The sequence below is a fragment of the Xyrauchen texanus genome, chromosome 23, assembly GCF_025860055.1.
Source record: "Xyrauchen texanus isolate HMW12.3.18 chromosome 23, RBS_HiC_50CHRs, whole genome shotgun sequence".
Lineage (NCBI taxonomy): Eukaryota > Metazoa > Chordata > Actinopteri > Cypriniformes > Catostomidae > Xyrauchen > Xyrauchen texanus.
Genome location: NC_068298.1, coordinates 7,454,370 through 7,471,058, shown reverse-complemented (window position 1 = coordinate 7,471,058; position 16,689 = coordinate 7,454,370). Strand labels below are relative to the sequence as shown.

The 16,689-nt window shown below is 36.3% G+C and overlaps 2 protein-coding genes across 2 annotated transcripts; both read right to left on the bottom strand.

Moving 5' to 3' along the window:
* Positions 1-334: 334 nt before the first annotated feature.
* Positions 335-5,328, bottom strand: LOC127663192 (transmembrane emp24 domain-containing protein 11-like). Its single transcript, XM_052154689.1, has 5 exons — positions 5,110-5,328; positions 1,612-1,703; positions 1,376-1,501; positions 809-955; positions 335-633 (listed from the first exon to the last, which is right to left on the bottom strand). The coding sequence occupies exons 1-5, from the start codon at positions 5,255-5,257 to the stop codon at positions 484-486; spliced, it is 663 nt and encodes a 220-aa protein (XP_052010649.1). The 5' UTR covers positions 5,258-5,328; the 3' UTR covers positions 335-483.
* Positions 5,329-6,807: 1,479 nt separating this feature from the next.
* LOC127663188 (spondin-2-like) lies at positions 6,808-15,476 on the bottom strand. The gene is made up of 6 exons (XM_052154686.1): positions 15,255-15,476; positions 14,086-14,318; positions 11,927-12,150; positions 10,960-11,151; positions 9,220-9,403; positions 6,808-7,452 (listed from the first exon to the last, which is right to left on the bottom strand). The coding sequence occupies exons 2-6, from the start codon at positions 14,309-14,311 to the stop codon at positions 7,274-7,276; spliced, it is 1,005 nt and encodes a 334-aa protein (XP_052010646.1). The 5' UTR covers positions 14,312-14,318; positions 15,255-15,476; the 3' UTR covers positions 6,808-7,273.
* Positions 15,477-16,689: the final 1,213 nt, after the last annotated feature.

Sequence of the window (16,689 nt, the reverse complement as noted above, 5' to 3'; positions counted from 1 at the left end):
AACAATGATTATAGGATTAATACTGTCAAAAAATAACCCTAATAAAGGATTTCAGAAAGCTTTCAGAATGTCTGTTATTTTGTTTAATTTCTTATTTTGATTTGCTGTGTAGTGACAATAATTGTACTGCTGTATTTTTTCAGGAATTTTGCTTACCAGACAGTTTACCCCCTTTTTACCAAAGGGAAATTAAATTATTTAAAAAAAGACATTTAATTAAATGTTGTTTGTAGTGACTATGATGACAATTTGATTTTAAGAGAAATTAGTGAGACTTATTTTTCTTTTTTGGCTGAAAGCACAGTGTAACAGTAAAAACACAACAAGGGGTTATTAAGAATTTATTGAAACTAGTCTAGTAATGAAACAGGCTTATTGCAGAGTAAAATGATAGTCATCCATTAAGTGAGAGGTCATTTACACCCATACATTTTCCCAAATGTTTCAAACAAGGTTGCACACAGCAAGCTTGATATCATAAATCTAAACCAACTTCTTTTTGATGAGAAAGTCTTTGAGGCTTTTCATTTGCCAGAATCCAACAGAGAGCAGTATTGATGTCTGAATAATGGACCACCACAAAAAGTTTCCATTTGTTTCCTCGCTCATTTGGCGAAATGTCTCCTCGCGTTCCTGGTTACAGTAAAATAAACAGATACAAATTACACATAATCACTCGAGAGTGAATACACATCGGAAAACAGGGACAGATGACAATTGGTCTGGTTCTTGTTCCAATGTTGGCCCGCAATTGATATGGCAATTGTTGTCATGTCAGTCAATTCCTATACTGCTTGTGTTTGCTTACCCTCTGAAAGTCTTGCTGCCTGCTAATGTACTGGATCTTGTCAATGAGATGTTGCAGGTTGTACTCCATTGCTTTCATAGTGTCTTTTGCTTTGGCAGCACTTGGATCACTGGTGTGCTCGCCCATCTGGACATCTAAATGCACTTTCTGTACATAAATTGAAAAGTAGGCCCTGTATCTCAAGGTTAAAGCATGGGTGAGTTTAGAATAAAAATGAAATTAAAATTCTGCCATTCACACTCATGTCATTGTAAGTCCATATGACTTCTTTCTTCTGAGTGAAACAAAAGAAGAAATGTTGCAGAATGTAATAGCCACTCTTTTCCATATAATGAATATAAATGAGACTCAAAAAATGGCCACCACCAATTTAACATAAAAGTAGTCCATATGACTTGAGCACTATATTCCAAGTCTTCTGAAGTCATGCGATCAATGCAATTTCTCCTTTTGTGTTCCAGTGACAAAAAGAAAGTCATATAGGTTTTTAACGCATTAGGGTGTGTAAATTTGCAATTCGGATTAACTGTAAACTTAATATCTGGGTTGCAGAATCTCTCAACTCACCAAACTGTCACCAGCAAACACAGAAAAACTGGTTGAGTTGGATTTCACACACAAGAAATGCTGACCCGACGCATGGGACGTAAAAGTGAATTTTCCATGTCTCCCAAAGCGTTTTAACAAGATTACCTGCATAAAACAAAACATATAGGAGAAATTGTCACAGGTGGAGAAAGTTAACAAAACACTGTATAAATGCAGTTTTGCCATGAGTGCTGGAAGAGATTAATTCTTCAGACCAAATGCTGTGGATCTCTCACAGAGACAGTTAAACCAAGGTGTGGGGTATTGGCCTTCTTATTTTCATCCCAATACTCTACCAGGAAGAAACCTGAAGGGAGAAAGCAACATAGCATAATACAATATATTTTTACAGAACTTTGGGGCTAATACAGTATAGCTATGTAGCTATGTGCAGTACAATACCCTGCCTAAAGGTGGTGCTCAGTAACCCATAAAGCTGAATTCCATAATAAAGAGATAGTTCACCCAAAAATACAAATTAATGTACTCACCCTCATGCCATCCCAGATGTTTATGACTTTCTTTCTTCTGCTGTAAACAAAGGAACATTTCTAGAAGAATATTTCAGCTTTGTATGTCCATACAATGCAAGTGAATGGTGGCCAGAATTTTGAATCTCTAAGAGTCACATAAAGGCAGCATAAAAGTGATCCATAAAACTCCAGTGGGTAAGAAATAGATCTAAAGTAATTTTTTTTACTATAAATCTCCACTTTCAATATCACTTCCACATTCTTCTTCTTTTCTTTTTTTTTTTTTTTTTTTGCAATTCACACTCTTTGTGCATATTGCCACCTACTGGTCGGGGCTGAGTCAAAGGTGAAGATTTATAATAAAAAAAAGGACTTAACTACACCAATATTATTGCTTCTGAAGATATAGATTTAACTACTGGAGTCTTATGGATTACTTTTATGCTAATTTGTGATTTTTGGAGATTTAAACTTCTGGCCACCATTCACTTGCATTTTTATGGACAAACAGAGCTGAAATATTCTTCTAAAAATCTTCATTTGTGTTCTGCAGAAGAAAGAAACTTGTACACATCTGGGATGGCATGAAGGTGAGTAAATGATGATGATAATTTTTATTTTGGTGACAGTTTTATCATGCTGAAGTCCCTGGATGCATAAGGCATATGTGGTGTCATTTAAAAGCTTAGAATATGAACTTTTCAGAGGAGAATAAGGCAAATTTGTGCCACAAGTTAGCCCCACCTAGAGATTACGTTGTAGACATTTTAAAATGACCATAAAAGTCCTTCACATAGTAAGTCATGTATCAAATGACAGCTATCTTTCTCAGGAAGGTTTACTTTGTACTGTACAGTTCTACATTTTATTGTGTTGCAGTAACACCACAGTTTGAATTATTAAAAATTCATCACAAAGTGAAATTTTTATTTAGGTAAGACATAAAATGCAAACGTCTCTTTTATGTGCTGACCACTGTTCAGTAAGCCCCAAATAGCCTCAAACTTTATATAAAATCTTAGATGTTAGCTTTAAAATGAGATAAAGACATTTCTTGTTAACTTGTTTGTTAGCTTGCTTGGGTGAATAAAGCTGCATTCACCAGCGACACGCAGCGACAAAACGGCCTCATACCATTAATTTTCAATGAGAGCTGGCGACATCCGGCAACACGAGCGACTGCGACAGTTGGCGACCGGATGTGGGCATGTCCAGCTACGCGACAAAGCTGAGAAATGTTTAACTTTATGCAAATGAAGAGCAACTTTCGGGAGCGACAGCCAATATGAGAGAAGATGGTAGAGCTCACGTGATCCTAATATTTTAATAATAATATTAATTGTAAAGAAACAGTGCTGTTTAGACTCTACCTCTACATACACACCACTAATGACCAAGTGTGCCGCACAAGCCCTCAAAAGTGAAGCCAAAACGTCTCGATCGGCCCCGGTGACTAGTCCTAGTATAGGTCATAAATACCTGCCTCCCCATGTTATTCAACGGGACGTGAGACCAACTAAACAATTAAATTACACTTCACGGTGCTGTGACATCATGATTGACAGCTGTGATTGACAGGTTCTCTGAGTGAAGTAGTCAATGAAGCACCAACTGACTTTTTTTCGGGATCTTCGGAGGACTGAGGAGATTGGAGCTTTAAATGTAATATCTAAATTTCTATAATTAATTATTTCACACCATCATAAGTCAACAGTCAAAAGTGCAGGGGCGTGTGCTTGCGAATGATTCAGTGAGAGTTAGGGCGGGGCCTTGATTTCGTGGCTTTATTTCCTGCTCACTACTGCGCAGGTCTGGTCCCGAAATCGCAACTGCGCAGACTCAAGTCCCAAGATGTCAGCGCCATATCGGGACACTTCAGTTCTCACCAATGGAAAAGAGCGAAGGGGCGTCGTCCATCTTTTTTTACAGTCTATGCTAATGACCTAACAGCCAGCCACTGGTGACATGCAAGTCCGGTAGAAAAAGTATGAGAAACAAATCATCAGCAAAACAGGTTCCCATCAATAGAAGATGAAATGCTACACATCATTGTAAAGCTGGGATTCTCTGCTTTCCAGTGACACCTAGATTGGGCTCAACTCAACTCAGAAGCCAAGATATTCAACAAAACAATGTTGAAGCTCTCAGCACAAAAAGATTATTGTTGTCAATGAGTGAGGGCTAAAATGCGTTAGAGCACCACCTACATTTCAGATCAGTATAATGTGATGGAAGGTGATGAGGAAAAATTATTTTTTTCTAGTACTTGCTGCCATCCAGATTTTGCTTATCATCAAATTGTAAACATATACAATGTTATTTATTAACTATTGCAAAAATGTCTTAAAGTATTGGGGATTATCTATAAAATGAGACTGTGTGCGTAAACAGGGAGCTTTTAAATTTGAGTGTGAACATTTTCTGGCTGCTGACCAAAAATCCTGTCGAGTATTAATTATAAAATGTTGCAATGTGACCTGACAAAGTTTTTTTCCGAACATGTGTTGAATGTTATGAGGGATAGTGTCCTCACCTCTGACCAACTAGAAAAACTACAATTTCACCTACTTTTAGTTCTCATTGCTATTCTATTGACATATTTATATGGTTTAAATTCACTTATAATAAGGATGTTATGTAGGAATGTTCTAGATTTTGCATATGCAATGGTAATCAAAGATACACCACTGTTACGGTAGTGTGTCTTATCGGTATATAAAAGTGATATTTTGTCTCTGAACTGTGATTGCCAAGTTGTTATATTTAAAGCCGTCGTCTAGATAAGAATGGGCCAGATGTATCACACCATTTACCTAAGATTAAGTACATTCCAGATGGTTACATGCAGATGTTTGCTTCCAACATTCATATTGATGATTGGACTGCATGTTCTCATTGTCCAGATAAGAACTAAATTAAAGTCTTCAGAGCAGCAGTGCACAAGCATGCTAAGCCAACATCAAATGTGTTACATATTAATTGAAAGTAGACTTTGATGCATTATGAAACTGATCTTAAAATGACACATTGTATGTCATATTATCGTTTATTTCCAGCAGTTGGGTAATATTGCATTGCCGTTTATATTGCACATGTAATTGTCAGGAAAGTTTCTTCTGTTCCTGCTCAGTGTTTGACTTTCTTTAGAAAAATGATGATGAATGTGTCAGTTTATGTAATGTAGCATATATGCACTACTGTATAGGTCAAATACTGGCTACAGCATTCAGCTACACTAACCTGTCACCAGTGTGTCCTCTGGAATCTCCTCAATTATGCACTTTTCCTCCTGTTCTCCCAAATCAAAATACATTGCCGGAGACAAAATGACAAAATATGCAAGCAGCAGGCAAATCAGCCTCAAGTTCGTTGCAGTAACCCAGTTCATTTTAAAATGTAGGTAACAAATGACTACAAACCATTAGCATAAGAAAGTAGCAGAGCTTTGTGTGAGCAGCAAGTTTAGTTTGAGAAATCTGCACCTGCTGTTGCTGTGTGGAGCCATGTTTAAACAAGGTAAAAGCAAAGCAATGATAAGATCAGGTTGGAACTGAAATAAGTTGATAGAGATAATGAAATACAGTTGTTGACCCATTACCTGCTTTGTTTCATAAAGATACATAACTAGTAGTTAAATGGATAATAAATGTAAAATTACATGAAGACAGTTTACAATATACAGTGGCTCCAAAAAGTTAAACAAGTTAAACAGCTGAGAAGATCATTGGGGTCTCTCTTCCCTCCATCAAAGACATTTACAAAAAACACTGTATCCGCAAAGCAACCAGCATTGTGGACGACCCCACACACCCCTCACACAAACTCTTTACCCTCCTTCCGTCTGGCAAGAGGTACCGAAGCATTCGGGCCCTCACGGCCAGACTGTGTAACAGCTTCTTCCCCCAAGCCATCAGACTCCTCAATACTCAGAGACTGGTTTGACACACACGTGTCCTGAGTTGCACTTTAATAACTGTCGCTTTATAACTGTCTGCTACCTCAATAACTGCTATGTGCATAGAACACTATCTCATAGTATGTTATGTTTACATTTTTAGAAACTGTCATCTTTTTGCACTACTGAGTACTGGTCGGCGCTGCACTGTCTATTGTCCTGTTCATTGTCAGTAATTTGTTGTACTGTCCTGTACTTTTTGCACATGTTTGCACGTGCACTTTATATAGGTATATATAGGTAGTTTATATAGGTATTTTATTTCGTTGTGTTGTCTCATGTGGTCCTATGTTGGTCCTTTGTTGTTTTTTTATGTAGCACCATGGTCCTGGAGGAACGTTGTCTCGTTTTGCTGTGTACTGTACTAACTGTATATGGTTGAAACGACAATAAAAACCACTTGACTTGACTTGACTTGACTTAAAGTTAGAAATGTTTGAATGTTAATGCATTAGATAACTTAGTGACACCTAGTGGTGTGGATACAGCATGGAAAATTAAAAATCATTAAATTAAAAAAAACATTCAGTTACAGATGCCATTGTAGAAATTCACTATTCACTGTCAGACATGATTAATTTAATCCAAGAGGGAAAGTGTCCAATAACAGGATGGTTACTGAGATTAAGCGAGTAGGACTACCAGCTGATCATGTGATTCTAAAATGGCAGCCCCCATGAGGGCGCCCCTGCAACATGTAGAATAAAACAGTTTTTATAAGTTTGCTGAAATGACTAGAATCCTCATCTCATGTGAGTGCTCATGAATTTATACATTTGTTTCAAAATTATAATTCATTTCTTTAGGAGTAAAATTTTTAATGGGGAAAAATTTACTGAGTGCACCTTTAAGAAAAATACAATTATGTCAGTTTTTCACATAACCATGTCAACTTCACAAGAAAAAGTTTATTTATTTGTATTTACAACTTTTATATACATATTAAATGCATTTAATGTACAGACAATTCACTGAAACAGCAAAGTTGTACAAGAACAACTATCTAGCTTAATAATGTAACTGGTGTGTTTTTCCACCAGAGAGCACCAGACTCCTTAAACACTGTCTCAACCCATGGTATGAGTTTGGGGAGGGAATGTCTTATTGTATGATGTGACCAACCAATGGAGGATGAGAGGCATGTTCAGGACATGGCTGTAGCTAATAGGATGCAAGGTGGTAGCGATTCAAGGGGCCCAAAGTTCGAGGGGGGCCCACAACAAATTCAAAACTGCATTTTTTTAATAGGTAAAGGGTCCAGAGCAATACAGTCAGGAGGCCCATAGTTCCTTGCTATGGCCCTGGTTCAGGATATGCCATTTCATTTGGTGATCCCCAAAAAATTAAAACGGCTCATTTTGTGTCTTTTATCCAGTGGATTCTTCAATGTGGATTATTCTGAGGAGAGGGATGGATCGTTGGTACCCATCTTGAATGTCCTCTTTACATTCACACACAGTTGTCAGGGATACAGAGCTTTTTTTCCTCTAAGGGAGGGCACACAGCCCCGTTGTTTGCAGGATGCATATGAATATAGCGAGTTCTGTGTTTTACCCCCTTCTCACCACACTGACCCTTACAAAGACCCCAAGGTGACCAGCTGGACACCTCACAGTCCAGAGGGGTATCTGTAGGAAAACAAAGATATAGTTCACCCAAAAATGGATAGCAACGCTGGTTAAATCTAGATATTGTTACATATTAAGTATTTGTAAAATGTCATTAGATGAAAAGTAGCCTAAATTATATTTTAATTAGTTTTATATGACCAAAGCCTTTTCATCCCAGGTATAGTGTTACTATAATTTTAATTAACTTAATTCTACAACAACAAAATCTTTAAATGTTAACTATGGCTTATGGACCGAGAATGCATTCGCTGAAGCCCTCCAGAAATCCTGACCTTGTAAAAGTTTGATGTGCTTCACAGATTTGGACTTTTGAACAAGTATAAAAACAGAAGGATGGAATAAAAGCACACATTTCACTTCCATGTCAAACACTTCCTTAGTTCTGAGTGGCAGAACACTTTTAAATGGGTTGGTCCCCATTATCTTGTTTGCAGTTAGTTGTTGTGGTTACCATGGGAATGGATAAACCTCCCTGTGCACCCAGTGATTCGATCACCACAAGTTCTCTGTATGGATTTGTAGTGTTTCCTCGAGATCACGTACATGCATATAAGACACTAAAAAAAGCGATTTGTTGACTCAACCATAATGCATGAAATCGCTTTTTCTCAGAAATGCACATATTTATAACATTTTTAGCTTTACATAATTTAAATAAATGTGTACAACACTAAATATTAATTGTAAAGGTGATCTTAGAGTTATACATAAATTAAGAGTCCCTTGAATTTCTTTGGCTTAAGAATCCATAAAATTAATGTTTTAAATTCTACTATCTCAAACGAACAAGTACAGAGTTTGTGGGGAATAACCATAAACCCTTACACTTGTATCATTTGAGCACGTTTGTTTGGCGAAAAGGAACTTACTGGGTCATTTAATTAGGTTTTATTAAGAATTCATAGAGACTTTAGCTCTTTTCAGTGTACTTAGTCATTTCGTGTAGTCACCAGTTGATAAAGTAATTTTTCCCTGAATGTAACTGTGCATAACTGGGAAATCAAGTTAAATGGCTGATGTCAGACATTATTTTCTTTTGAGACAATTAAAATAAGTAGAAAAAAGTTAAATTAAAGTGTTAGTTCAACCCAAAATTAAAACTCTCTCATCATTTATTCACCCTCATGCATCCCAGATGTGTGTGACTTTCTTTTTAGAAGAATATCTCAGCTCTGTAGGTCCATACAACGCAAGTGAATGGTGATCAGACATTTGTAGCTCCAAAAATCACAAAAAGTAATCCATAAGTCTCCAGTGGTTAAATCCACGTCTTAAGCCAGCATTATAATAGGTGTGGGTAATAAAATAATAATATAATAAAATGTAAGTACTTGTTTTACTCTAAATCTCCACTTTCACTTTTACATCTGAAAGTGAAAGTTAAAGTTGAGAATTAAAGTAAAAAGGACTTAAATGTTGTACTGTTTCTCACCCACAGCTATTAATTTCCTCCTGAAGATATGGATTTAACCACTGGAGTCAAATGGATTACTTTTATGTTTCATTTTTGGAGCTACAAATGTCTGATCACCATTGACTTGCATTGTATGGAGCAACAGGGCTGAGATATTTTTTAGGGTTGAGCATAAGCACAAAAATATATATTCACTACAGAAAGTAGATTTCAATAATTTCACAATTTTAATATTCCCTGATAATCTCTGGTTTTCCATGACCGAGGGACCACTGAGCTTTCATTGAGCCTACATCAGAGTATGACAAAAATCAAATCAGAATTCATAATAACAAATTCTAAAAGCTTACTTATGAGTGATCCGTCTATTTCGTTGCCACTTGGTATCTGATTGGATTGCGTTGGTTGAATCGGTAAATTGAATATCTGGTTGTTCTTGATCTTAGTTAGGAGGACCTTGGCAATTGGAGGGAGACGCTTTAGTCTGGGATAGTAGAATGAGTTTGCTGGGTGGCTTGGGATTGATGAGGTTATCTAGAGAGAAGAAAACAGATCTGTCACAAGTTGATTGCATGACCTCCATTGGTTCCAAAAGTCTACTATAAAACTGGCATGTTCTCCACAAGTTTGTGCAAAACCTGATGATCAATGTTAGCTAGAATCACTATACTATACCTACATTTTAGCAAACTGGTTTTTAAGTGGCACGTTGTATGTACTGAAGCAGTGTCCTGGTGAAATAAAACTAGAGGCACTATGACGTATATCCAATTTCATACAAATCAAGAGTAAACCGGCAGATTATCAGTTAATTAACACTTATTTTTTTGCCCTGTTCCTCACAAAATTCCATCCTATGACATTTAAACACTTTTCCTTTAGCACATTTCAGAACCAACTACATTTACAAGCGTATCAAATTGCCCGGTAGCTCACCAAATAGAGCGTTGCATTTGCAATGCAAAAGAACATAGTTATGAGTCCTGAAGAGCAGTCAAGTCAACTCAATACATGAGCGAATAGTGTCATTGTAGCACCACAAACTAACATTGTTTGCCTCAGCTATTGCATTTTTCATCTCACATTTGCTTTTATGACAATATCGGTTAGGTTGAGGTTTAAGGTTTAGGTTAGGGAGGTCAGTTTTTGATTTAAAACTCAATAGAGCACAAGTCATTCTCCACTAAACTTCGACATTCTTCTTCTTTAGTTGTTTTGGTGATTCGCATTCCTAGTGCATATCGCCACCTACTGGTCAAGGCTGGTCAAAGTTGGAGATTTATAGTAAAAAAGAGATGTTCTTCTAAAAATCTTAATTTGTGTTTGGCAGAAGACAGAAATTCATATACATCTGGGATGGCATGCGTGTGAGTAAATGATGAGAGAATTCTAATTTTTGGTTGAACAAACCATTAACCTTAAAAATCAGAGAACATTTAACTCGCTTTTAGTAACAGTGGACTTTTCACCCCAGAATGGACTGCAGTGACACATAATGAACCACATAATGTCATTTGTAAGAATGTCACCACAGCCCCATCATTTTCATGAAATCCCACTGGTTATCTCAGCCTGATTTGAGAATGTTCCAAGCATCTTGTGTGCTTCATTGGATGCAAGGAAATTTGAACCTCTTTACGTTTAAATGAGCATGCTCAAAGTTGCTTACCTTGATTAGTGACCTAGAAGTAGTGCTGAATCCTAAATATTTCTTCTTCATTTTACATAATAATTTATGTTAAAAATTAACAAACCCATTTCCAGGTTTATGGTCCAGGTTCATGGTCTGCACTTTTATAGTACCTTTTTAACCTACACTGTGACACATTCACCCATCCAATGGCGGCAAAGCTGCCATGCAAGGTGCTAGCCTGCCATTGGGAGCAACTTGGGGTTCAGTGTCTTGGCCAAGGACACTTCGGCATGTGGGCAGGGATTTGAACCATCAACCCTGCGATTAGTGGCCGACCCGTTCTACCAACTGAGCCACAGCTGCCCCCCAAAATGAAAATTTCTGGTCTCAGAAATTTGGAGCCCACTGTACACTCATTTATGTAAAGTTTTGACAGTTGTCTGCTTTTAGACATTACCTGGGTCACCTTGTCTTGAGGAATGGTCTCAAAATTAGGTGAGGAGAAGGTGAAACCACTGTCTGTGCCCGCATCATAGGGATAGAGATCCAAGCTGATGTTCTCCTTCCAGTGATCCTCTTCACACAAGTTCAAACTGTCTACTCCGACAAACCAGTCTGGACTTGGCACAATGCGGACAATGAAGGACAGCTGCAAAATAAAATGCCTTTAGAGATTGGTTGCATTGCAGAGTCTATTTGTGATTTTAGAATGCCCATTAACTGAGCTGGCATTGGTTCATTTTCATTTTGTTTTATTATTTACAATGAAGAATTTGTAATTCAGAATGCTAGTTCCAAAAGAATGCTCTGGAGAGAGTATAGAAGTGTTCATAACATCTGATTGAAAACATCTGTAGTTTTATATGTAAAACATTTGGAATTGATTTAATATTGATTTTAATTGTCAAAACATTGATATGTGGGGTCCAATGCATACATAGGCCTCATATATACAGTACAAGCCAAAAGTTTGACACACTGGACTGAACTTTTTGCTCTTAATTTTTAAAGCTAAAAATGTCTCTATTTTTAATTACGTTTATGCATGTTTTATTTTTATTAGAGAAGCTGAACCAGTTTGTGAATGAAAAGCAGTCAACAAGTGCCCAGTATACATGTGAACTCATTCAATACTGATTAAAAGCATCTCAGGATGCACCTCATGAAGTTGGCTGCTTTGTAAAAGCTAAAATATAAGATATTTTGATTTACTTACATTTTGTTGGCCACTTCATAATTTGTATACTGTTTAATAGTTTTAATGACTTTATTATTTTTCTATGTTTAAATGTAGAAATTGTAATGATAAAGAATGAGTATGGTGTGTCTAAAATGTAACTGGTAGTATAAATAGTGTCATGTGTTTTGTGTTAAAGAGAACTTTTCTCTTTGCCTTAACCTATTGCAGTGCGCAGTCTACTTACTAAGGAGTGCCGTGCATAGACCTCAAATTCTGTGGTTGCTTGGCCAGTTCCTCCAACCACAGGTGGTGTTGAGAGGAGACCATAGACACTCTGGATGCGTTCCCTAGCCACCTCCACCTCCTTTATCAGAGTCCAAGCCTCTCCTCTCTCAGAGAACTCTCTCACCCCATTACTGGCATACTCGTTCCTTTGCCAGATGTGATAGTCTGTGCTGTGAGTTACTCCTAAAATGTAAAAAGCACTAAAATCATCAGTTTTCAATATGTGCTTCTTCTGTTTCTAGGAAATATCAGGCGATATAGCTGCCATCATTGACTTTTTGTGACTGTGGTGGCATTATTACAAAACGACATTCATTATATGTGGTTGAGTGCACATATTGTGGCAGTTCTGAGGTCAAATGCCAACTGAGTGGCGCTAAAAGCAAGTTATATGTTCTTCAAAACAGATGAGGTTTTTAAGGTTAATATTCACGCACTGTAGTAAAAGTGTTTAGATTCCATAAGGAAGCATTGTGTGAGGAGCAGGGCGAAAAGTGATAATTTGTCATTTTATTTGTGATTTGTCTGAGACTAATAAAACTCATTGTTGCAGTAGCATATCTAGTGTTCATTTCACCAGGAAACTGCTGCGATATGTCCAACGAGCCACATAAAAATCCTATTGCAAAAATTAAGGTTAAGTAAAGTGATTCTCTGAGACCAGGTTCCAATATCACTGGGGACAAAATTGGGGAGAAAAATAAAAAACAATTTCCCCAAGTTATTATGGTTTCTGCACTGCTGATCTTAATGAAAGCCCTACTGACAAATTTCATCTGGTCTTAACAGATTTTAGTTGATCTCCCAGTCTGGTCAAGTCGGTCTCTAGGTGAAAATTTCCCAAACATCTCTAAGACCAGGCAACAGATCCCCCTGACCCAGCTGGAAGACTAGCAAACCCGTTTAGGCTAATTTAAGCTGTTTTTAACCCTTGTGCATGTGGACATTTTTGGCTTTTTCAGTTTTGGTTTTTTGATAACTTTGTCTGTGTTAATGCTAACTGCATAAAATTTTCCACAGGTGTGAATTTTTATTGGAATTTTATTATTTCACCCTATTTTCTTTAAAAAAATATTTTTTGCACTAGTTACACAAAATACTCCCTCTTAGTGTCGTTTTGGACAAAAATGGCACATTGAAACCCATTAAAACTGCGATTGTTAATCCCAGTGCCATTTAACTATAAAATTATGCAATCTTGTTTAACATGCTTTCATTATGTTGGCAAGGCTTCAAAATTTACATTTTAAATATTTTTTACCAGATCGTGCCATTTTTTCAGGTTTGGCATATCATCGCTTTTGTTGTTGTTTTCTGCTGTTTTTGGCTTATGCATATTATAGAGCCAATTAGATACATTATGAATATATAATTGTGTGAGTGTGTTGGTATGGATTTCAGAGTGTGGTTTGTATGTGTCTGAGGCTCTAATAATAAAAATAAACAAAATTCTGTTTAGCATTTATTAAATTGAAAATAATTATAATTATTATATTTTTTATAAAAAACAACAGTGGCATTATGTAAACAAACCGGCGTTTAAAGTGTTAAAATTCTGAAAATAAATGAATGTTTGGTAATTATGATTAGAACTGATGCTGGTTAAAATATAAGTCAGTGAAAGTAGAAAAAATATTATTCTATAATATTTTTATGACACTTTTTGACATGGAAATTTTTGTCCATTATGGACCTGAGTGGTAGCTTTTTTTAAATCTGATACTGCATAAAAAATATGAAAGCATCAAAATGAATGTTGTTGTTAATCATTGACATATCCGAGGCTCTAATAATCAAAGAAAAAAATTCTGCTTAGCATCTATTAAATTGAAAATAATTACTATTTTTCATTTTTTCCTAAAAAACAACAGTGGCATTATGTAAACAAACCAGCGTTTAAAGGGTTAAAATTCTAAAAATGAATGAATGTTTGGTCATTATGATTAGAGCTGATGCTGGTTAAAAAAATTATGTCAGTGAAAGTGGAAAAAAAATATAAATCTATAATATTTTTATGACAGTTTTTGGACATGGCCATTTTTGTCCATAATGAACCTATGTGTAACTTTTTTTAATTGATGCACAAGGGTTAAGCATGTAGAAAAGAAACCCATTCACCAATGATAGGGGACCACTGAGCAGGTGGCCTGTACAGAGGGTAGTGCTTGGGGAAGGCAGCCTGACTCCACTTGCCGGTAAATGTCAGTCTATATTTGGCTGTGGATGGCGCCATGCACACGTGGTCCACATCCACCGGCATGGCCGGGATCCCACTCAGCAGAGCCAGAGTCAGTGTCAGCGACTGCAGCCAGCAGTTTACTGTGAGAGATGTCATCTTTTCCATGCTGGTTCTGTGAAGGAACAATGAACTATTTAATCATGGAAGGCATGAGTACCTGCCCCGACCTGGTTAGGACATGTTCAACCACTCCTTTGATTGCAAACCGAGTCACAAAAGTAAAACATGGGGTTTGAACATTTTAAATTAGCTCCCTGCAGTGTGTGTTTATGATTTAATATAACAGTGTCATGCGCTGATTAAAGTGGAAGGAATTTAGTTTGGGATAACCAAATTTCCTCCCAGTGTTTCTTGGCTCTGTTATGGCTTATTCAGCATAAAATGGTTTGGCAATTAAATGGAATAATTAGTTAATTTTTAGTTACAGTCTGACTCGCTTACAATGTCCAAATTAATTAATTAATTAAATAAATGTAACTTTTTTTCTTTCATGTACTATTCAATCACATGCATAGCATACCCATTATAATTTTTAACAAGTATTTAGACATTAACATATTTAAATTATGTTCATTCATATATTATGCATAAAATGAAGCATAACATTTTCTAACTATTAAATGGAATAATGTGTTAAAATTGGCTGTTACAATACAAAAGAAAAAAAATGTATGCCTTAAGTACCCATTATAATTATTATAATTATTTTAGATATAAACATATTGTTGTCATTCATTTAGTATCCATAAAATTAAGCATACAATGTTTTAGAGATTAACTTTAAATTGGTTGAGTTATGACCTGACTCTAATATAAAAAATAATAATAATAATAAAAAAAATCAATTTAACCTTTAAAAACAAATGCATTTTCTAATTTAATGCCCCATGTACTCATTATAATTATTATGATTAATTTAGACAATTTATTTTGAATTCTCCTTGTTTTCATGTTAAATAATACTACTTTTGAAGACACGCTCTAAAAATAAAGATTATTTGAATTTACCGTAATTAAGCAGTTGAATTGGAATTTTTATTCAACTTACTGGTTTTGCAGAAGCAGCTGAAGTTTTCTGCAGAAGTGTTGAGTTGAGTTGAGTTCACCTGTTCCCCGGCATTCAGAGAAAGACTGCGGGATTACTGCGTGACTTCCAGCTACTTATATTTCTCCACAGATAGTCTAACAATATCAATAACCTCCTCACCCCTCCCAGATCTAGAGCCGAGTCATCCACACTCCCATTACAACTCCATGTGGGATTTACCCATTGGTGTCTGTAAATGAGTCATAGTTCGAATCAAGGTGCACACTTTTTTTCTTCTCAAACAGAGTTAGAGACAGCAGCATTGTACAGCTCTTGGGGTTTTGCAGTTAGATGAGGAGGTAGTATTTTGGGGTTGGTTTGCTGATTGTGGAAACAGGTTTGGCTGGTGGCTCAGCAATGTAGAGGCACTTAACAGATCCCGCCTGCAGCCGACAATTGCTTCCACATGCAGACATTTTGCATCTCACCCTTCTCAAATTCTTTCCAGATTCTTGACACTTTATTTGCTGAGAGATGTTTGGATGTGGTTTTCTGCAAAGCCAGTTCCATTTCTGAGAGCGTTTTTAATATTTCTTTGTTGTAAATCAGGCTCTGGCACAACTGGATTGTAGCATCTAATGTTTTTGACAGATGTTTTATGTCTGTCTCAATCTGGGGTCAGTTTCTGTCAAGCATCCCTCATTGTTCATTCGAGTTGTCTCACATGTCACTCCTTGTGGTCATAATGGACTAAATGAAATATTAATAGAAACTACAGAAAGAGTCATCTAGTGTTTTAAAATGAACTTGGATCGATGGCACGGATGGATTCATTTCACAGTAACTTCACGAAAGTAATAAATACACAAGGGGATCTTAGCAAAGAGGTCCTGGCAAAATGTCGGTCATCAATTGCAAAAATCTAAGATCTAGTTCTCACACAGCACTAATGTCTTTACCATTTCAGAAAGTGTACTTGTGACAGTGTAATGAAAGCTCAAATGATTACAGTGACTTTATACTAATTTAAAGCTTGTTTCATGGCATAAACGAATTAAGATTTGGGTTTCCAGTTGAAATGCTTAGTGTATTGAACCTTGGTATTAAAGGCCTATTCCTGGTTTTATACAAGTTTAGTCCGCTTATCATGGTATATTGTGGTATTATATGAAATACCACAAAAATATTAATTTCAGCTTGTCCTTCCTTTGAAAAAAAAAAAAAAGGATAATTTTGGATTACAGTGAGGCACTTACAATGGAAGTCAATGGGGCAAATCTGTACATTTTAAAATGCGCACTGTTATATTGACAAGACATAAACAATATGCACGTTAACATGATTTTAGTGTGATAAGATCGCTTAGTAACCTTTTCTGTGAAAACGTTTTTACAACTTTGTTGCCATGACGACATAATGCAGTAAACCCTAAAATGACCATAAAATGCTGATTTAA

What these genes read in the sequence shown, in the direction of transcription:
- LOC127663192 (XM_052154689.1), bottom strand. Translation starts at nt 5,257, where the DNA reads ATGAACTGGGTTACTGCAACGAACTTGAGGCTGATTTGCCTGCTGCTT. An exon ending in AGAGGACACACTGGTGACAG is followed by an intron (nt 1,704 to 5,109) that starts GTTAGTGTAGCT and finishes TTCTCCCTTCAG; the next exon opens with GTTTCTTCCTGGTAGAGTAT. An exon ending in TGAGAGATCCACAGCATTTG is followed by an intron (nt 1,502 to 1,611) that starts GTCTGAAGAATT and finishes TGTTTTATGCAG; the next exon opens with GTAATCTTGTTAAAACGCTT.
- LOC127663188 (XM_052154686.1), bottom strand. Translation starts at nt 14,311, where the DNA reads ATGGAAAAGATGACATCTCTCACAGTAAACTGCTGGCTGCAGTCGCTG. An exon ending in TCTATGCACGGCACTCCTTA is followed by an intron (nt 11,152 to 11,926) that starts GTAAGTAGACTG and finishes TTTATTTTGCAG; the next exon opens with CTGTCCTTCATTGTCCGCAT. An exon ending in AATAGACGGATCACTCATAA is followed by an intron (nt 7,453 to 9,219) that starts GTAAGCTTTTAG and finishes GTTTTCCTACAG; the next exon opens with ATACCCCTCTGGACTGTGAG.